Genomic DNA, 23,333 nt, shown 5'->3' with positions numbered 1-23,333 from the left:
TAACAGTGATCACAAAGAAATTAGATTCCAATTAGAATTTCAGGGCAGCCGCAAGGAAAATTCCACTTAAGTCCCAGATTTCAGAAGGGCAAACTTTGATAGTTAGAAGAGGCAGCTGAAGAAGGGGTTTCATGCTTGGGGGTAAATTACATGACCTCACATGAGGTGTCCTCACACAATGTACCCATAGAGGGCGACCTCACCTTACCTGGAGTCCTGACGGTTGAGGATGACCTGATAACGAGATCTCAGGTTGACGGGTTCCACAACAATTTAAATAATGAGAAACTTAATGCACAAAGGCAGAACATACCTTACAGAAAACTCAGATCAAACAACAATGACCCTAAATGGATAATTAATTATTTGAAGAACATTATTGGACAAAGGAAGGCTATAGGTAGGAGAATAAATCGTGGTGAAGTCTACCTCCGAGATTATTATAAGGTATTGGCCGGTAGGGTTAAGGCCGAGATAAGAATAGCAAAGAGGAATAAGGAACTGAAGGTAGCAAGGAAGGCGAAGTCAAACCCCAAGGGAGTCTATCAAATTTATCAAACTAAAACACGAGAAATGATTGGACCAATACAGTCAGCTACAGGCGAGCTGACTGATAACGACGGAGAAATGAGCAATATTCTGAATAAATATTTTTCAACAGTTTTCACCACCGAAAATTTAAACATGATACTCGAGGCACCGACTCTATATAGAGATGGTGAAGAAAATAAATTAAGTGAGATAGTAGTGAATAGTAACGACGTTAGTAAGCAAATAGACAAACTAAAACCTAATAAGTCACCTGGTCCCGATGAGATATTTGCCAGAGTATTAAAGGAATGTAAAGAAGAGCTTAGTATGCCTTTAGCAAAGTTGTTTAACATGTACGTACTTAAAAATGGGTGCAGTACCAGCATCCTGGATGATAGCAAATGTAATACCGATTTTCAAGAAGGGAGATAGATCACTATCCTCTAACTGCCGTCCAATTAGTCTAACATCAATTGTAGGCAAATTACTGGAAGCAATCATTTCAAAGTCTATTCGAAATCACCTGGAGAAGCATAAGTTGATCAATAATTCCCAACATGGCTTCACAAGCGGGCGCTCATGTCTAACTAATCTATTAACATTCTTTTCATCTGTTTTCGAATCAGTGGACGAGGGGCACAATTACGGTATGATGTGGTATTGTAGGGTTTCGTGATATAATGTTGTCTAGCACTCAGGATGGATGGAAACTCTAAGGTGGTGGTTTTCTTATATAATATAAGTTATATGGTAGACAGTCTGGTGCTGGAGGTGCCGTGTGGTGAGGAGCTGCTCAGTAGACACGTTCGGTGAGTAGTGTGTTGAAGGAGGTAGATGTGCAGGAGCTTCGTTAGAGAAGATGTTGCCTGTTGCTGGCCTCCAGGTTGAATGAGAACGGGACAGCGAGGAGCTTGCTTGGAGGAGGTGTTGCGTGTTCAGGAACTGAGAGCAGAATAAGAGAGCTGGTTGGTGAGGACGCTCAGAGAAGGACAGCTGGTGGGTCGCCATGCTCGCCGGCGGGAGCGAGGACCGCCAGGCAGGCGGAGGAGAAGTGAGGGCCGCCAGGCAGCGGCGGAGGAGGAGGTGTTGCGTGTTCAAGAAGAGAGGCCAGAATGAATCTCAATGGAGAGACAGAGCTTATATGCACAGCAGCCGTGAGTCAGCCGTGAGTCATGGTGGGAAACCCCGGGAAGTAGCCGGTCTTTTGGCTCCTTTGCTAGGATACTGTGGCATTGGAATGCGGCTACGCAGTTGTAGGGGAGACGTCCACTACAATACTCCCCCTTCCCTCCAGGCGGTGTAGGAGACTTGTTGTCTGTAGAGTTGCTTAGCACATGTGAGGCAGAACGGGCGGTGCATGCCTCATGTGAGACAACGGCGATGGCGTGGATGAGCCGGTCGCTGGATACAACTGTCTATATACACACTATCTGTGGGAGGAGAGAGGGAGAAAAGGGTGTGTGTAGGCGATGAATGTTGTGCTTCCCTCACGGCAGGTACAGAGTCGTCAGATGCGCCTGCTGGTGTGTGTGGGCCTGGGTCAGGAGCAGGGGCTGCGTCAGCAGAAGCGGATTAGGGCTCGTGACAGCAGCTGGGTCCCCGACAGCAGCAGGGTGCAGGATAATTAGCAGGGAGTACCTGAGGGAGAAAAGAGGGGTGTGTGGGTCCGCACTCATGAACAGAGGCTGCGTCAGGGGCGGCAGGGGTTACTGCTGGGCCGGGGTCGGCGTCTGAGGCAGGACGGGTGTGCTGGGGTCGGTAGGATGTGGTGCTTGGGGCAGGAAGAGGAGCTGGAGTCTGCTTAGAGTAGCAGTACTGCTTCTGTGTGGAAAAGCCAGTCTTCGACGTTGTGGTTGAAAGTCGGTAGAGAGATCCGTCCGTTCTCCATCCTGTGTGAGTGCGTTTTTCCGGGGTCACCATTTGTAGGGTTTCGTGATATAATGTTGTCTAGCACTCAGGATGGATGGAAACTCTAAGGTGGTGGTTTTCTTATGTAATATAAGTTATATGGTAGACAGTCTGGCGCTGGAGGTGCCGTGTGGAGAGGAGCTGCTCAGTAGACACGTTCGGTGAGTAACGTGTTGAAGGAGGTAGATGTGCAGGAGCTTCGTTAGAGAAGATGTTGCCTGTTACTGGCCTCCAGGTTGAATGAGAACGGGACAGCGAGGAGCTTGCTTGGAGGAGGTGTTGCGTGTTCAGGAACAGAGAGCAGAATAAGAGAGCTGGTTGGTGAGGACGCTCAGAGAAGGACAGCTGGTGGGTTGCCATGCTCGCCGGCGGGAGCGAGGACCGCCAGGCAGGCGGAGGAGAAGCGAGGGCCGCCAGGCAGCGGCGGAGGAGGAGGTGTTGCGTGTTCAAGAAGAGAGGCCAGAATGAATCTCAATGGAGAGACAGAGCTTATATACACAGCAGCCGTGAGTCAGCCGTGAGTCATGGTGGGAAACCCCGGGAAGTAGCCGGTCTTTTGGCTCCTTTGCTAGGATACTGTGGCATTGGAATGCAGCTACGCAGTTGTAGGGGAGACGTCCACTACAGTATATCTCGACTTTAGCAAAGCCTTTGACATAGTCCCCCACGAAAGACAAATAAGAAAAGTGGAGGCTCATGGCATTAAAGAAGATATTCTAAAATGGATTAGGGCGTGGTTACAGGACAGGAAACAGCGAGAGAACATTAACGGCACTAAATCAGATTGAAGCAACGTCACTAGTGCAGTTCCCCAGGGCTCAGCACTTGGGCCATTTTTATTTATTATATACATAACCGACTTAGATATCGGCGTAGACAGTAACTTAAGTAAATTTGCTGATGACACTAAAATAGGGCGTGTCATTAAATCTGACGAGGACTCCACAAAACTAGATCTACAAAAATTTTTCGAATGGTCTGAAAAATGGCAGATGAAATTCAATGTGGGCGAATGTAAAGTACTCAGTATAGGAGATGTACTGAACACAGGGAAACCAGATACCAGGCGAACAACGATGTTATTGAGAAATCTGACTGCGAGAAGGATTTAGGAGTAATGATAAGTAGGAATCTTAAGTCAAGTAAACAATGTGTATTTGCTCGAAACAAGGCTAATAAAGTACTTGGGTTCATACAAAGGAGAGTAAGTTACAAGACTAGCGAGGTCATCCTAAAACTATATCTTGCGCTTGTGAGACCTCACTTAGATTACGCAGTTCAATTCTGGTCTCCGTATTACAGAATGGATGTAGAATCCTTGGAAAGAATTCATATCAGAATGACAAGACTAATCCCGGGCATTAGGAACCTTGAGTACAGAGACAGGTTAAAGCATCTTAATTTGCACTCTTTCGAAAGACGTAGAGTGAGGGGCGATATGATAGAGGTGTATAAATGGAAGTCAGGGTTGAACAGAGCGGACATTGCAAAGGTAATCAAACTATCCAACCAGGAGCAAACTCGTAACAATGGTTTTAAATTAGACAAATTTAGATTTAGGCGTGAAATAGGTCAACATTGGTTTGGAAATAGAGTAGTGGAGGAGTGGAACAAGTTACCAAATATCATTATTAACTCGAATACGCTGGATAGCTTCACACATAGGTTGGATGGATATATGAGCAATAGGGGTTGGGTGTAAATGGGACTGCTCAGTATGGGCCAATAGGCCCGCTGCAGTTTCCTCCATTCTTATGTTTCAATTCTCAAGCCTTTTCAACTTGCAAAAAGTATTATAATATACACATCGCCCTTTGAGCGTGTTTATCACAGGGACACTGCAACGACAACTGAGTAACTGAGAGGCAGCAGGTAGGGCGGTCTCACCCTGTCCAGTCTGGCTACGAACGTTTGGTGTACTCTACAGAAAAGTATGGATACTCAATGGGTGCAAGGGCTGGTGTGTTATATATTATTTGTTATTTTTTCTAAGGAGTTAATTGATAATCGAAGTTAATCAATTAATTTGCCCAAATTTCGATTAAATTAAATTGTTATTTCAAAAGTTAACTCGTTAAGCTCAGTTAATTTAACCTAATCATTAACTTGTAAAAGTTAACGATTAAGTTAATTAATTGCCCCATGCCTGAAGAGTAGTGCTTGTGATAAAATAACTGCTGTCCCTAAAAGGAAGTGTATCAGCTATGGACTGGGTGCGAAATTAGATTGCTAGTCGTGAAAGACATCTCATGTGTTTTTCAGATTCCTCAGTATAAATGCTAAAAGGTATACAGATAATCCTTTTGAGTGTCATTTAGTATCTTATGGTCCCAATTAAACCCTATTCCAATTATTACTTATGGCCGGAAATTCCCCGCTTTAAGTGGATTTGCCTTAAGAGCCGATTTTTCGGTTCCTAGTAACCTCAGCTAATAAAGACCTCCTGTATCACACATGCACCTCATGTTGTCCCTCTCCAACTCAAACCATAACAACGAACATGGCATAACTTTTGCGGTAGTGAGGATGGTTATAATCTCACAATCCTTATTGCTTACCAATTATACCAGGTTAAAGACAAAAGTTATAAATATTTTATTTAAAATCAGTTAGTAGTCTCATATGACCCCATCATATGTACAGCTTAGCTGGAGGAAATGCAAATGTATGGGAGTTCTCCAACTCGTTTTCTAAGGGTTGGAGAAAAAATGTGAAAGTGTGATAGCTCCTTTAGGAAGGGTATCCAGCCATAAAACTTAGCTTCAACATGCCTGATGAGAACTGGGTCACCAGAGCTGTGTTCATCCCCTGATCTTTATTGCATTTTCGGGGTTTGTTGTGGTGAGTGGGAGAACTTCTCTTTCTGGTTTTACCCAACAGCTATCGTCAGGTAACCATGGCTAACTCATGTAAGCATGGAAAATGGCTTTAAAATGTTGATGATGATGAACATTAATCATGTCCAATACTGTACTTTGATTCATAGTCAGTGAAAAAGACATTCTTCTACTCATCGAAGTTGGTTCACTTGTTTGTCTATAAACTCTCAGGTGATCTGTATTCATTGATTATAAATATATCTGAAAATGCCTTAAAGGAAGACAGGAAAACAGAGTAATTTTTATGGTTTATTACTAAATAAAAATAGTTTACATCAGCAAAGATAAAATTCGCCAGGATGAACAGTGTACTTGAGTGATACACACAAGAATCTGATGTACTGAAATACAAGACTAGAATATCTGACAGGATCAATGATTACTGGTCAAATGGTCCTGTCCTAATAGATCTTAACTAATCATTAGGATTGGGGCCCAATATGATCAGTACCCACTAGAAATGAGGCTCATTGGGATTGGACCCCAGTCCTAATACTGAGATTTAGCCTATAGACCTTTTGCAGACATGTCACATAAACTATATTGTTTTTGTAAACAAACTTTCTATCCACCATTTTATTAGTTGAAATATGTGGGTGGAAAGTTGGTTGGATTACACACAGTGTACCCCAGTACATTAACATACCAGATCCAAATACATTCTTCCACTGAACTACTTTAACTTCCCACAAACTATTCTCAAATTTGCAGGCCTCTCATCCAGACTCCTTGATGATGGTACTTGAAAATGGTCTGTTAGTGGGGTACATATAATGAGTCACGACAACAGTGAATATGACTAGGGTTTCATGTATAAATGTGTATTAACTTTATATCTGCAAGACACATTTTACAGTAAAAAGGTAATGTATGAACTAGATTATATATTCAGTACTGCAGGTTACATCCCAATAATTTTGAAAATATATGTATATATATGCTATGTGAAATATACCGTAATGTAATTTTACTAATCTATAGATGAAATATATATTGATTTATTTGATATGAAAATAAAACGTATAGTGACTTTATTTTTTAATAGTTCATTTTTGTTCAAAGTAATATTTATATGAAACTTTTTTCACTTCATACTTAATCATAAAATGTCCCGTAGAGAATGAACAGATGCACTAAAGAGTGTGGTGCTTGTGGTCTAGCGTTTTTCTATGAGGATACTTGCTATTGTTCTTCCTATTAGTGGATTAGGCAATAGTACAGATCAAGTTAAGAAATTACAAAATATGAATATTGAATATACTCGTGTTGTATGAACATTTAGTGCAGAATTTGAGATATTTCAGGTGGATAGATAACACAACTGAACTGCAAGAGATAAACTTCTACCCTGGGATGCTAATAGCGCTGGTATGAACTCTTATTGGTAGACACCTTAAAGAAAAGAGAACACTTGTCCATTATTATCAGAAACTGTTTTCATTCTCATTGAAATTACATATTTGTAAAACTTACATAGGGACAATGAAATATAAAGTACATTCCCAGTGGTGATGAACATCAATACTATGCAATAGTAATTTAGGTGTGGTCGAGATGTTCCAGCCACACTATGCTGCTATTCTTACAGTTGAGTTTATTCTTCACGGAGATAGAACAATACTTCCGGTTATGAGACAGGATAGTTTACATCATGACACTGAAGGATAAATGCTTAATGGTTATGAACTTATGACAATACTTTTAGGGTTATGAAATAACACAATATCTCAAGTGGTAATTATTGACGACTGACTCGTGACCGATTTTTCATAGAAAATGATTATAAAAACGCCACAATTTCACTGTGTTTATAGTGGACACATTTTTGCAAATGTGTTTAAAAAGTGGTTATTTTAAATTAAACGTGAGAGCATACATGAAGCATTGGGGTTCCGACCCGGGCGGCAAAGTGTTTTGAAATACGTCAGTATGATTGGCTGTTTACATACTGGGATGAGACGTTGTAGTGGATTCTCCTACAACCGCCGCGACTAACCGACCTCGAATTGCCCAGCCTGCGCCTCGAGGTCAAGGTCGGCAACCAGCGCCGCCTAACATAACTGAGGTCAACTATCGCTCGCCTACCTCCGCTATATAAGACCTCTTCGTGGTGACCCCTTCTACCTACAGCCACCAGCAAGCAACACCTCCTCCACTCTGCCTGGTGGCCCTCGCTCCCGCCGGCGACCATGGCGACCCACAAGCTGGTCCTCCTCTGAGCACCCTCACTAACCAGCCTTCTACTCCACGCTTGGACCCATGCTGCCACCCCCAGCACCGCTGCATTGTACAGCCAATACAATATGTATACAGAGAGCACATTGTGAGTTTCCTTCTCCATCCCATCCTGAGTGTGAACCAATATCTCATAACCCCACAACGTCACCGCCGCATTACTGCCGAGAAGACAAAAAATTAATATCATATCAGAACTCACTGATGAAAATAAAGTAAGAAAAAAACAGTAAAACAAATAACTCATCCGCAGGTCAGTCGTCAATATTAACCTTTCAAGTTTACAACAGCACTGCATGGTTTAAGTCTAGTTATGACAAAAACATGACTGGTTACTTGTGACTTCAGCACAATATAAGGCTATGTCCCATGTGCGAGAGTCCTGCGGCATCGAGCGGCCCACGAGTAAACACGCTTCCTTGATGTAGACAAACGTATGTGTTTTGATGTGTAGACGCAGGAAACATTCTCGAGCGACCAGGAAGCAGGAACTCGATGCACGACCTGGAAGCAGCAATCAAATATTTTGATCGTCGCTTCCTCAGTTGCGCGAGTCCTCGTATTCTACACCAAAACTAAAAAAAGTCATACTGTTCAGTACATTAATTTTCCACTGTTATCAGCTTGATCTTGCCAAGAAGTAGATCCTTGTGGACTATTAAAGTAGCTGCAAAATGTTTCTCTCATATTCTTTGCAGAAGAATGTGAAACATTGCTTATTCTAGAAGCTGCTGTGTTATTCTCAATTGTACATTCTGAAGTGCATATGACTTTGCGTCTAGACTCTTGTGTCAATGATAATAGGAAAAGTGTAGCACATTTTGCAATGTCAACAGCAGTATCTACCTTTGTTTCAATAGCTTTATTTAACATTTTCCATTTACCTGTACAAATTCCAATTGCACACTCTACAACACGCCTGGCACGTGACAATCTGTCATTAAAATTTATTTTTCTTTGTTCAGAGCATTCTTGGATAGGGTTCAAACAAATATATGCAGAGTGGGTAGGCCTCGTCCCCAATCGGAATACATTCTGGTATACGTATTCGTGAACCTTGATTTTGGCGAAGTTCCTTGTAGAGATGGTGAAATTCACCTACTTCCATCCTCCTCTGATATATGGATGTTTTTTCCTTGGTACCTCTGCAGGTGACATATGTTGAAAAGCATTATTTTCTAAAAAGTACCAGTAAACGTCTGCACTGCATAGACGGCATGTTACACTGACAGATGTTGGCAGATGGGACTCAGCCACACAGGTCGCTTGAAAGGCACGCGCCCTGGTCACTGGATGCCGCAGGAAGCTCACACATGGGACAAAACCTAACTTTAATACTTCATGATTATAAGTTGCAGTCACAGGACAAAATGCTGCACATCAAGGGGCTATAAAGTATATAATACGTTCTATATCTTGGTGGTAGAGCACAACACACTATGGTAAACGTGTTGTGGCACCATTTCTTCAAGGGTGCCAGCAGTGACACTTGGTGTTTGCAGTTACGAGAGGACATAATAAGTCCTGCAGTTGAAACAACTGGCTTAGAGGAGACAACATGGGGTATGTCTTAGAACACTTGAGACAATATGTTATTCAAGGATGATAACACAAAACAGCTGAGGACTAGAAAACACAACAGACACTGACAGAATAAAAATAAAAAAATGTGAAAAGCAGCTAAAAAAGAATATACGGGGTGGGATGTTGAAGCTAAGAATAGAAGAGAAGTGGGACTGAAAAATTGGTTAAGAGAACAAAATATTTACTGAGATTAAGATGAGAGAGAATATTTCAGATGTTGGGTTTGAAACATCTGGCTGAAAGACTTATGACGGTGTTTTGATCATCACAGGTCCGCCGTTGGTTGTATTGCGACCCTGACTGCAAGAAGAGAGAGTCCTTAGTAGCTATTATAATAATAAAACAGGATTTGGGAAATAATCAATAAATTTAGAGCAAAAACATTACAATTAAGGGATCACAGGCAAGAGACAAGGTTTAATACAAGTACAATTTGTGTATGTAGAGCCATCATGAGTGACCACAGGACCCAAGGGAAGGATAGGTACCCAGGCCTCAGGACCCAGGTATGCATATAGAGACTATCAGCAGCTGAAATTGGTGTCCTTAAGGGATAACATGCCGCCAGGGTTCACAGAGCTCTGGGGAGAAGTGGTTTCGAGATCCACAGAACAGGAAAAATAAGTGACCCATGAAATAATTTTGCCCATTATGGCCTTTTTCATCCAAAAAAATAATTTGTTCCAAATTCAGTACAGTGCCATAATAGTACAAGTACTTCCAGACATGCTGATTAAGAATCTGATTTAAAAATTATAGATCTGATTAAATTATTGTATTAATTTATAATTTTGATAATGTAAATGGTCCTTCAAATAATTACCCCATTAGATTTTCTTATTAATCAACCTGTGCGTCTTAGAAGCTATTTTTATTAATTTTCAAGTTAGAATTAAACTTTGGAGTAAATTTAAACCAATAATTTAAAATGTAAGATAGACTTGTTTCAGTGAAAAAATAAATCATGCTCTTGCACCCAATATGTTGAGAATTTTTAATTTTTTTAAATATCACAATACAGTAATCGCTTTCAGAAATGCTGATTATGGATCAAATACACAGCGAACTAAATACTGTACTAGAAGAGGAAAAAAGGTCACAGAACATAATGTGAATTTAAGGAAAAAGTGTGCCAAGACAAATAATTGGTGTGAGAGACAATCAACGTCACTAAATATTTCTTCAAAGAGTTTTAAACATTAGGGAAGGAAGAGAGACAAAATTTTAGACATTCAACTAAATATACAGGTACAACATACTACTGCCTCAGTGTAGCTTATTTGTCAGATATATGAAAAAATGAAAACATCAACTACTTTTTAGTTAAGGAAAATGTGATATTACAAAGGTAAGCATAAATTATTATACACCAATAACATTCATGAAACACACAGACAACTGGAGCTTTCAGTTTTGAGAGTTAATTTTTGTGGCAAGAAGCAACAAAAACTAGAATACTGAATCCATGAAGACTAAAGTGGTCTACAGAACAATTATTATGATGGTGAGTCAGAAGCCTATAATATTAGTTTAAAGACAGGATGCGGCTGAGTACAAGTTCTTCATTTCTCTAATCATCAAATAGTTTAAGAGTACACAGGTATCCGTCGTCATCTGAATGTTCACAACTTCACTGTCTCAGAATTTGGGTGAAGATGACGAACAGCAACAGGGGCTCACTCTTAGCTCCTGACTAAGGGCCCTGACCTCATTGAGGCTTGTTGTTCAGCGCCAGATACCCTCCTTGAAAGGAGTGCGGCTGAGGAACAAGGCAACATAACCCACCACCTCATCCGTCTTCAAATGTCACCGTCTTCAGATCCCAGACAACTGCATCTTCATCTTCCGGTCCCACTTCGTCCACCAGTGGAACTTCTTCCTTCCTACTACCAGCAGAATTTTTTCACTCCTTCCACCACAGCAGCGACAACAGTGATGAAGTTGACAGCTCATCTCAATGAGTAAGGCCTTACTCAGCTCACCCTTCCTCATCCCCTGTGGTATATTTTATTTAGTTTATCAATTACTGTAGTTAGGTTTTTGTTGCTCATGAAGCGATTTCATTTTCTTTTGGGTAATATATTTGGGTTTTCTTGTCATGGGGAATCATACACTTTTTCCATTTGTTCTGTTACTTGCTGTTGAAAAGCTTGGATTCGAATGGTTTTAAAGGAACCTAATCCATTCAGATAACAAGGATACCTGTACAAGCTTCTCTGTACTCTGAAAGGCAACCTTCCAAATCGAGATTCAACAACGCCATATCTGGGAAAATTCATCCACATCATAGAAAATTTTCATTGGGTAATGCCCATCCATGAAACATATCACATAGATATGCACTTCAGGCACATATGCAGTGTCTGATGACTGTAATATTAACATAATTCACCGATGAGAATAGGACAGGTGACATAAAAATTAACATGACTTACTTGTAACCATAGCTAAGTGGGTACCTGACTCTTGAGCTTGCACCCGACTGTTCCATACTCGGCTAGCATGAAAAGTGATTATGTATTGAGAACTGACCTTGAGAGGAAATAAGCTCGCTGGCCTTATAAAAAAATTTCACACCAAGCTCAGGAACACAATATATGCTTAACATATCAGAATAAGTAAAAAGGTTTACAAACTGGAAAGAGTTATGATAGTTTTTGTACATGAAATAGTTTATAAATAGGCTTATTCTGTTTAGTTTTGCAAACCTGTATTCATATATAATCTAGTGCTCTTTGATGAAATCTAGTGATGTACAGTATCTCAAAAAGTACCTGTCCACACTCTACAGTATATGAAACATTATGAGACCACGGATGATAGATATGTATTATAATAAGTAATGCCTTGTGTATTTATTTTGGCGTAATTAATATGATGTTCGGTTTTTGAATGTAGTACATGTATACCAACCTCCGGGACATCACGAATTGCATGAAGCATTTCGGGAGTCATCGGACCCATCCTGGCAAATACTTTTAGAGATACTGTGCCTTATGGTTTTAGCAGAGTTGTAAAGTAACTAATAAATTTACTTGAGTACTGTACTCAAGTGACATTTTTGGGTATCTACTTTTCAAAAAGTACTACAAAGTATTTTCGTATTTTGCTTGTATTAGGGTAAACAGGACCAGGAAGGTAGGTTTAAATGTATATTATACAAACAGTAGGAGCGTTAGAAATAAAATAGACTTGCTGAGAGCGGTTGTATGTACAGAATGTAGACGTCATAACAATCACCGAAACTTGGATGAATCCAGAGCAAGAACTTTTTATCAAAGTACCACATAGAAGGGTACAACCTTTTTCACAAGGACAGGGAAGATAAGAAAGGGGAGGGCTGCACTCTTTGTCAGGATACATTAAAATGTTGTATTAATAATTCAATAAAGGGTGAAATTGGAACCGAGTCTGTATGGGTAGAAATTATGAAGGAAGAGAAAACTAATTATGGGAGTGATTTACAGGCCCCAAGTCTTGGGAAAGAAGCAGCTCAACAGATATGGCAGGAAATGAGTAGGGCAGCAAAATACACCAACCTGTGCATTATGGAGGATTAACTTCAGAAATATTGACTGGGACAACATTGTAGGTGACTATGAATCTGAAGACTTCCTAGATGCAGTACAGGACATTTTTTGAAACAACTAATTACAGAACCTAGAGGTGACAATATATTAGACCTAGTATTAACAAATAAAGAAAATATTATCAGAGATATCAGGGGAAGAACTAGGGAACAGTGATCACAGAGTAATCAGGTTCACCCTAAATTGGGAAACGAAAACAATGACAATATGGTCAGAGTCCCAAACTTTCGATTGGCGGATTATCGGGTGTTAAGAAGGTACCTAGGAGGTTGCTTGGGAACAGTCAGGTCAGTCCCCAGTAGGAATGCGTGAGGTCACAGGGTGACACAACAATTGATCATGACTATAATATATTCACTCATATACTACGTAAAAGCACAAGAACAAAATATACCATACAGAAAAATTAGGTCAAATAAGAATGAGCCAAGGCAGATGACCAGAAAATTTAAACATGACATAGGAATAAAGAAAGGAATTTATAAGAAATTAAAGTGAGGGAGGAGCAGCTCAGAAATAGGTATAATGAACTATCTAGGAATGCTAAGAAAAATGTAAGGAAGGCAAAGAGGGACTACGAAATCAGGATAGCAAGAGAATCCAAGGCGAATCCCAAGGATTTTTCCAGGTATATAGGACAAAGGTCAAGGACAAAGTTGGGCCTTTAAAGACGGGAGGGAAGTGATCGATGAAGTGAGAGTAAACAAGCATTAAACAACTACTTCTTATCAGTTTTCAAGATAAAATTCAGAGGAAATTCAGAGGTGGAACTGATATTTAGGGGAAACGAAGAAATTATGGAATATCAGTATCAGAAAAGAGGATGTTCCTAAGAAGATAAATAAAAAGAAGACAAAATACCCAGGGCGGATGAAATTTTCCTCAAATTTTGAAAGAGGTAAGAACAGATTAACACCTCGTAAATATATTTACAAATCATTGGACACGGGGGTTGTGCCAGACTTGTGGAAACAGGCAAATGTAGTACCCATATTCAAAAGAGACAGAGCATCAGTGTCAAATTACCGGCCGATTAGTTTGACGTCAGTAGTGTTCTTGAAGTAATTATAGCAAATAGTATCCGATCGCATTTCGAGAAAAGCAAATTAATCCACGACTCTCAACATGGGTTTACAAAGGAAAATCTTGTTTAACAAATCTGCTGACGTTTTTAGGAAAGTCTTCGGGTAGTAGATAACGACGAAAATTCGATGATATTTACTTAGACTTTAGCAGCATTTGACAGAGTACCGCATCAGAGGCTTCTGAGAAAAGTTAGGGCTCATGGTATCGAGGAAAGTTTTGAATTGGATAAAATCATGGCTCACCGATAGAACACAGAGGGTCAGCGTAGATGATGTTAATCTGAGTGGGCCTGTGTAACCAGTGGAGTTCCCAGGGGTGAGTACTGGGCCCACTCTTGTTCATAATCTACATAAACGATCTGAATACTGGATCAGCAGTGACCTAAGCAAGTTTGGATGACACCAAATGGGCGGCAGATTAATTCAGGATGCAAATGCACTACAGGAGGATTTAAATAAACTGCAGTGTAATTTGTTGGTATTAGAAATAACGTGTTGTGTTGTGAGTGCATCTTCCATATGTACTAACAACAGTGCTGTGAAGGTATCAGATGTAAGTTTGTCTTGTAATGTAATGTAATGTCATGTATCACCAGTTATGTTGTAAGCGAGAGTATCTGATTGGAGTTGCAGCTGAGAAGCGAGGTTGATCCTGGTAGCTGTATGTAATGTAACACCAGTGGAGTTGTAAAGTATCTAAGTGAATTGCAGTTGAGTTAAGCCAAGGTCGAGCCTTGTAGTTGTATGTTAATGACATCATTTTCTTTTGATTTCATATTAATAAACCATTTCTTGAGAATATTAGGTATTTCTTTTTCCCAGTATCCATCTATATTTTGTCAGTAACCTAAATATCAGAATTACAGTACCCATGTGCCTACCCTCGCCATGCTACCGAAGGTCTGAGGTGATGAAGGATATAAGACAGAGAGATTATAATAAGAATAAGGGAGAAGAAAATCCCGTCCTTCATGGTGGTTCAGTGGTAAGCTCGCCGCTCAGCAGGAGTGGTCAGAAAAATGGCAAATGAAGTTCAACACCAGCAAGTGCAGCGTACTGAATATTGGAAGAACAAATACTGTCAATGTATACAGCCTTAACAACATCAACCTAGTGAAGTCGACTTGTAGAAAGAGACTTCGGAGGTACTATGCTTACGGCCTGAAAACAGTGCGTTAATGTTTGAAATAAGGCAAACAGAGTTGGTTTTATATCTAGAAGTGTAATGTAAGAATGCAGAGGTATTGCAACTATATCTTGCGCTAGTCAGGCCGCATCTCGATTATGCGGTTCAATTCTGGTGCCTGTTAAAGAATGGATATCAATTCACTGGAGTCGGTGCAGCGAAGAATGACGAAAATGATTCCGGACTTAGAAACCTTCCATATCAAGATAGACTAAAGAAACTAAACTTGCATTCCCTAGAGGTGCGGTGAGATATGATAGAAGTATTTAAGTGGGTGAAAGGAATCAATAAAGGAGATATAGTTAAAGTTCTTATAATATCCGAGCAGGATAGGTCTCATAGCAACGGATTTAAGTTGGATAAGTTTAGGTTTAGGAGGAAGATAGGAAGGAACTGGTTCTAATAGGGTGGTGGACGACATGGACAACTTAGCTTTGTAGTAAGTGCTGGAACGCTGGAAAGTTTTAAAGGAGGCTAGATAGACTCATGGATGATAGAGTAAGACAGGAGCTGCCATGCACAGGCCAACCGGCCTTGTCAGACTCCTTATTTTCTTATGTTCTTATGTTCTTATGATTTTCTAATACTTTTACTCTTATACAATTGAAGAAAAATCGTTACTCGTTACTTGCAAACTAATAATATATTTTAATTAATCATCCGATTATTAACTTTAGTAAAGAGTTGTGTGGGTGAAGGGCATGGTGTGGGTGGAGCCGTGAATGGTACGGTGTGGGTGTAGGGCGACATTACGCGGGATGTGAGGCGATCACATACCTAGAGGTCTCGTGGTGAGGTGTCGTCAGGTCAGGTGGCAGTGGCCATGAGCGGACTTTCTCTTTGATCTTCTTGTGTCCATTAGCGCCTTGACCACCCACCTCACTTAGCCTACTCTCTTATCCTCCTCCCCATTGAATCTCCTCCTCCCCACCTTTCCTTCAGAGTTTGGTCAACCAGTTAGGGTCAGTTGCTCTTTGCATATACCTGTACCTTAAATGAATTTCAAAGAGGCTGTGATTTTAAAATGCTTGACATAATTCTGTTTAAATAACTAAGTAGCTGGGGAACTTGAGTTGTTGGTTCACACTCAGGATGGGATGGGGAAAGGAAACTCACAATGTGCTCTCTGTATACATATTGTATTGGATGTACAGTGCAGCTTGGTGCTGGGAGCGTGGGGTTACAAGCATGATGTAGAAGGCTGGTTGGTGAGGATGCTCAGAGGAGGACCAGCTTGTGGGTCGCCATGCTCGCCGGCAGGGCAGGGCCCCGGGCAGGAGCGGAGGAGGAATGTTGCTTGAAGACTGGCTGTAGGTAGTAAGAGATAGGTCACCACGAGGTCAGGTCTTATATAGGAGGTAGGCGTGGCAACAGTTGACCTCCGTCATGTAGGCGCTGGTTAACCAGACCACAGGCATACACTGGGAATTCGCGGGGTCGGCTACTCAGCGGCAAACAGCGTTTGTGGGGAAATCCACTACATACTCCCCTTCCCTTAGGCGGTGTAGGAGACTTGTTGTCTGCAGGTTGCATCCCACATGTGAGACAGAACGGGCGGTGCAGGACACTTGTTGTTGGCTAGGATTTATGCCACATGTGAGACATAACGGCGAGGGCGTGGATGAGCCGGCCGCTGGTGGAGACACCTTTGTCCACGACCTCTGTGGGAGGAGAGAGGAGGAGGGTTGTGGAGGCGATGAATGTTGTGCTTCCCTCGCGGCAGGTACAGAATCCTCAGATGCGCCTGCTGGGGTGTGTGGGTATGGTTCAGGAGCAGGGACTGCGTCAGGAAGAGGGTCTATGCAGGAGCAGGTGCATGACAGCAGCAGGGCGCACGACAGCAGCAGGGTGCAGGACAGTAGCAGGGAGTACCTGAGGAAAAAAAAGGGTGTGTGGGGCCGCACTCAGGTGCATGGGCCGCGTCGGGAGCAAGGACTGCCAGGCAGAGGCCGGAGGAGGGTCCGCGTCAGGAGGCGGGTCCAGGACAGTGGCAGAGGTACTGCTGGGCCGGGGGCGGCGTCTGAGGCAGGACAGGTGTTGGGGGTCGGTAGGACGTGGTGCTTGGGGCAGGAAGAGGAGCTGGTGTCTGCTTAGAAGCAGTGCTGCTCTAGGGTGTCTAACCTGCTGTGAGAGACAGTAGCTGTAGAGCCGATGAGAGCTGCCTCTGTTGTTAAGCCAGTCTTCCATGTTGCTTGAAGACTGGGAGAGTGATCATTTCTCCTCCATCCTGTGTGAGTGCGATTCTCCGGGGGTCACCATTTGTCGGGTATGAGTTATTTCTCCTCCATCCTGTGTGGGGTACGTTATGTTTGGGTTCACACTGCCTCGCCAGCACCCGCCAAATGTTACATGGTGCAAAAATTCAGCCACTCCTTAATTAGAATCGAAAAGTGATGTCACCACAGCCAGACCCCAATTAGAAGGACAGTTCACAGTGAGTCTTAGTCAGACGCAGGAATTGTGGGCAACAATCCACAAACTCCTCAAGTGAAGGAACTTGATAGCTACTTGGCATGCCTAGGGGATGGAATGGAGCTACTGAGGTCTTCAACATTATGTGACTTATTTCTCAAGCTTAACACCCCACTATCCGTATCTGCTGCTGTGAGCATTTGTTTAGTCATGTTGGGCTTGTTATTTATTATTAATTAATTCATTACACCTCAGGGGCAACAAGCCCAGTCACAAGACCATGCGGTCAGACACAAACACATTGGTACTCGTGTCTCGTGGACACGCTGTGACTTGTGATATAGATATTGTGGAATTAGCACCCACCAAAGTGTGGGTAGCATACAAATTAAATCTAATTTTTTACGAATAAGCAGGTGGTGACTCTCCTGTGGTAGGAAGTCCCTGAGAGTGGGACAGTCAAGGCAATAGTGTTGAAGGGTGTTAGTGTTGGGAGAGTTACAGAGTTTACAGGAAAGAGTGGGTCATCCCTCCAGATAGTACATGTCGGATAGGTCTGTATCCTAACCTAATGCAGAGACAACATTATGTCTGTGGACCATAAGTCCATGTCGACGATACTTGTGTGGATAAGGAAGAAAGTGATCATAGTGGTGGATGGAAATAGGTAAGTTGTAGGTAGCAGGCAGCTATCAAACAAGGTACTACCGCCTGGGAAGACATTGGAAGCATAATTTGTTGTCTGATGGTAGACCCTGCTGCCATATGGCATCAGAAGTGTGACCAAGTCCCAGGTTGCTGATCTGACTTTCTGCCTCATTTACACACAATTGCAGGGTCTCAATTGTTTCTCTTACTACGACAACACAACATACATAATGTATATCCTTTCTCATTCTGATTAATTTTCGTTTTTGTATTTATTTATGGTTATTATATTATTTTTGATATTTATTTATATTTTAGTATTTAGTTATTAATTTTTGATTAATATATAATAATAGTTAAATTATTATTATTATTTATTTAATATTATTTTTTATTATTATTATTATATTATTATTATTATTATTTTTTTTAGTATTACATTTCGCCCCCAGGGCCTTATGTGGGTCAGTGACCTGTGCCGGGTGGGCTAATCCTTCCAGCGACATGACACAGATCATATCCCTCTTCGAAGAATTTACCAACTGTATTGAAAACCTCTTCGCTATACTCTGTCTCCGACCTACTCTTGCCCTCTTACCACAGTCACTCCTCTCTTCTCGTTTGACACAAGCTGGTAGTCCTGCTGAGCCCCTGCTCACGGTACTCCATAACCGGCTGCCTTCACTACTGGTGTAGCGCCCACCGGACTGCCCTGGTGTGTCTGCTGCCCCCAGGCAGTCCTGCCTCATCTTCATGACACGTGGTGCCTCAACCTGTCGACCCATCGCAAGCCGCACCAGCTACTGTGTCTGTGCTGTCTCCACAGGACACCACCCCTGGCCATGCCCCACCGGCATGTCAACGCACACGCCATCTCAATCACACTAGAAGGTATGTCCCTCAATATTGTCAATGCCTATGTGCCTCCCTCCACCCCTACTGTAGCCTGCCCACCACACCATATCACCTCCACCTCCTGTACTTCACCACGCCTAGTACATTGGAACCCTGAGCCTGGCCACACTGTTTGTAAACTTTGTGGTCAACCGACTCTCACACCTCTCTCACTACATCCTCACTTGCCCTATGACCTCCTCCTACAGGTCCCCAGCCATTACCAACACCTCTTCACTCCCTGACCAGATATCCCTCCTCAGCGACAGGCCTGGCACTTGACATTATTGGGACCTGCCACCTTGCCATAAACAGATAAATTGTACCGGTAATTTTCCCCACACACTCATCATTCTGTCACTTTATGTAACTTGCTGACAAAACAAATGACCCTTCAGGCTTACGCCCATAATGCATGAGTCATAAAGGCAAGCATGAACTTATAAATTCCCAGTTGGAGCAATCTAAATGTAATCTCTCCGTTAAAAAAAAAAATCCTGCAATGGACTGTGGGGAGAAGAGCTGAATGTATTCTCTTTCAGTAGGTCATGATGGGCTTATAGTTAGGCTTAAGAGATCCTGATTGGACAGCCATAATTTCGAGAATCAGTTATTGATTAATCACAATAGAAAGATTTGCCAATAAACATGTGTAATGCTGTCTTTTATTTTTATCCTTAGTTAACTAGTTTTTAAAATTTACTGAGGATTTACTTTAATAGTTGAGACAATAATTTTGTTACTTTTTACTTTCAACACCTGAGTACTTTATGAATGAGATACTTTTACTTCTACCTGAGTAACATTCTCAATGTAACAATACTTTTACTTAAGTAACAAAGTTCGGTACTTTTACAACTCTGGTTGTTAGTTAGCCTTACATGAAACAATACTGTGTATATTTCAGGTCATACTGTAAGGAACTAACGATGACTGTACAAAGCATAATAGTACAGTAAAGTACAGTATATATTTCTGTATGTACTGTATTTGTATATCCATGTCACCCTGTATCTCACCTGTATTTCCTGTGGGACTTTTCATCAGACATCAGTAGCAGTGTATGGAGGTGTTAGAGTTGCTTACCTGGTGTCAGTGTTGTAGCGGAGTATGGAAGTCCTGGTAACAGAGAGAGACATCTGGGGGACATGTTGGGATGGTAGAAGTAACGGCGGCAGCACAGCACCTGCCAGAAGCTTTCCCGAAAGTTCCTGGACATGAAGCCGTACACGATGGGGTTGACACAGCTAAAGGACATATTTCAGTATAATCGTGAAATCTTGTGATTCAGAATGTTTATCTCAGTTACTAGGATTAATTTATAATATGCTGATGAATTAGTTGATGGAATAAGAAAGTCTTTTACATTGTACTTAGTGAACAAGGAATATAGGTATTATTATCATTCTCTGTAAAACTGTTAGGGACTGAGACATGTTTGACCTGTTACAGTAGGAGAGGAGGTCAGTGGCGGTGACGATGTGCATGAGGGTGGTGCTGTAGGCTGGAGGATGCCGTAGGCCTTGAGAACATTCACCACCAGGATGGGTCCCCAGCATACCACAAACAGCACCACGACCACCACCAACATTGACACCACCTGTGGGAGAACTGTGGTGATCAGAATTGTGATCCCCCACCTGGCAATAGTCCCCTCCCTTGATCCTCACCTGGCAATAGTCCCTGATCCTCACCTGGCAATAGTCCCTTGATCCTCACCTGGCAATAGTCCTCCCTTGATCCTCACCTGGTAATAATCTCCTCCCTTGATCCTCACCTGGCAAAGTCCCTCTCTTGATCCTCACCTAATAATCCTCTTGATCCTCACCTGGCAATAGTCCCTCCTTGATCCTCACAATAGTCCCTCCGTTGATCCTCACCTGGCAATAGTCCCTCCCTGATGATCACCTGGCAATAGTCCCCACTCCTGGTAATTGAGGAAGGGGTAGTTATACAGTCCTCACCTGGCGAACTTCAGATTCCTCCGTCTCCCGTCGACGCCCTCTCATGGCACCATTTAGCATGAGAACACCATTGGCCCTACAGGAGACATAAATTGCACTAAGGTTAGATTAAAGTAAGCTCACATGGACTCTTATTATATTTAAAGATTGTTATTCCAACCTTGCATATATACAGTGCATTACATAAATTCAGAACAGCTATCCGTCGGTGTACTGCACGAGTATATAAACAGTACCAAACCATGCTGTGACATTTGCAAGCACTTAGATGTGCACATTGTTGAATGTACAGCATCTGTTAATTTGTATGCTGGTATGCACATAACCTCTAATTTAGGCTATGTCACTGGTTCATGATTATTCCCTATTCCATAATTAATTTCTGTTGTTATTTATTATGTTAACTATCTAGCTCCATATTTTGTGTTTTGTATTGTCATGATTATGTGGTCTAGGTCCAGCGCCGCCTTACATGACGGAGTCAACCTATTAAGCCACCCTACCTCCCTTTATAGAAGACCTGACCTCGTGGTGACCTATCTCTTTCTACCTACAGCCAGTCTTCAAGTAACACCACCTCCTCCTCCGCCTGCCTGGCAGCCTCGTCCCGCCGGCGAGCATGGCGACCCACAAGCTGGTCCTCCTCTGAGCACCCTCACCAACCAGCTCTCTCTACTCAACGCTTGTAACCATGCTGCCTTCCCAGCACCAAGCTGCACATCAAATACAATATGTATACTGAGAGCACATTGTGAGTTTCCTTTCTCCATCCCATCCTGAGTGTGCACAAAATAACCCGTACCCCACAATGTAACCCTTCAGTCCTGCCTTAGATCCATAGAACATTGTATTTAGATAATCTGATCGTACAATTTTAATATGTTACTTAGGCTAGCGTAGTTTATTTGACTACTGTGGTACAGCCTGTGCCCTGGTGTAAAGTTTTTAAATTACCTCGCCCTGGTTCGTTACTCCGCGGTCACTTGAACCGAGGTTGAAAAAATACCTCCTCCTGTTTAATAACCAACTATTTCTCGTGATCCATATAAAGATTGACCAAATATTATTGATTAATTGTTTGTTTTGTGCGGTTATGCAATTATTGAATTTTGAAAGTGTAATTACTTTAGTACTCTTGTCCTAAATCGATATCTTCATTAATGCACTCAATATATTATGAGTGTAGTCTATGAGAGGACATCATATCTCTATGAATGCGTGCGTGTGTTTGCAAATGTGATTTCCTAATAGTACATGTGGGGTAATTTGAAACTAAAGGAGGTAGCAGTGTGTGCACATGTATACCATTTTCGTCTGCTATATACTAAAAGTGCGGGAAGTTCGAGAGGAAACTGCGAATTCACAGTTAACGAAAATGTGAACAAAAAGTTCACACATGTTTTAAAGAGGACAATACAAAAGGAAATGAAGAATTGAAGATGTATTTATTAAAGTTTAAATAAAAAAGTAACTTATTTGTGGTTGTTATAATCATGGTCGTGGTTGTTATAATCATAGTCTTGGTTGTTATAATCATGGTCGTAGTTGTTATAATCATAGTCGTGGTTGTTATAATCATGGTCTTGGTTGTTATAATCATGGTTGTGGTTGTTTATAATCATGGTCGTGGTTGTTATAATCATGGTCGTGGTTGTTATAATCATAGTCGTGGTTTTTATAATCATGGTCGTGGTTATTATAATCATAGTCGTGGTTGTTATAATCATGGTCGTGGTTATTATAATCATAGTCGTGGTTGTTATAATCATAGTCGTGGTTGTTATAATCATGGTCGTGGTTATTATAATCATATTCGTGGTTGTTATAATCATAGTGTTGTTGTTATAATCATAGTCGTGGTTGTTATAATCATGGTCGTGGTTTGTTATAATCATAGTCGTGGTTGTTATAATCATAGTCGTGGTTGTTATAATCATAGTCGTGGTTGTTATAATCATAGTCGTGATTGTTATAATAATATTCGTGGTTGTTATAATCATGGTCGTGGTTGTTATAATCATGATCGTGGTTGTTATAATCATAGTCGTGGTTGTTATAATCATGGTCGTGGTTGTTATAATCATATTCGTGGTTGTTATAATCATGGTCGTGGTTGTTATAATCATGATCGTGGTTATTATAATCATGGTCGTGGCTTTTATAATCATGGTCGTGGTTGTTATAATCATGATCGTGGTTGTTATAATCATGGTCGTGGTTGTTATAATCATATTCGTGGTTGTTATAATCATGGTCGTGGTTGTTATAATCATGATCGTGGTTGTTATAATCATGGTCGTGGTTTTTATAATCATGGTCGTGGTTGTTATAATCATGATCGTGGTTGTTATAATCATAGTCGTGGTTGTTATAATCATGGTCGTGGTTGTTATAATCATGGTCGTGGTTTTATAATC

At 41.5% G+C, this 23,333-nt stretch overlaps 1 protein-coding gene across 1 annotated transcript; it reads right to left on the bottom strand.

Moving 5' to 3' along the window:
- Nucleotides 1-11,513: 11,513 nt before the first annotated feature.
- On the bottom strand, nucleotides 11,514-20,992 carry LOC121871962 (the record flags this gene model as incomplete). The annotated part of the gene is given in 4 exon segments (XM_042374583.1): nucleotides 11,514-11,634; nucleotides 20,039-20,199; nucleotides 20,396-20,552; nucleotides 20,917-20,992. Coding segments are annotated over 3 exon segments (388 nt in total), but the record flags the coding sequence as incomplete, so codon positions are not given.
- Between the last annotated feature and the right edge of the window lie 2,341 nt (nucleotides 20,993-23,333).

This window comes from Homarus americanus, unplaced genomic scaffold (genome assembly GCF_018991925.1).
Source record: "Homarus americanus isolate GMGI-L3 unplaced genomic scaffold, GMGI_Hamer_2.0 scaffold39469, whole genome shotgun sequence".
NCBI classification, from domain to species: domain Eukaryota; kingdom Metazoa; phylum Arthropoda; class Malacostraca; order Decapoda; family Nephropidae; genus Homarus; species Homarus americanus.
Note: the sequence above shows the minus strand (reverse complement) of the source record. Positions and strands in the feature narration are given on the sequence as shown.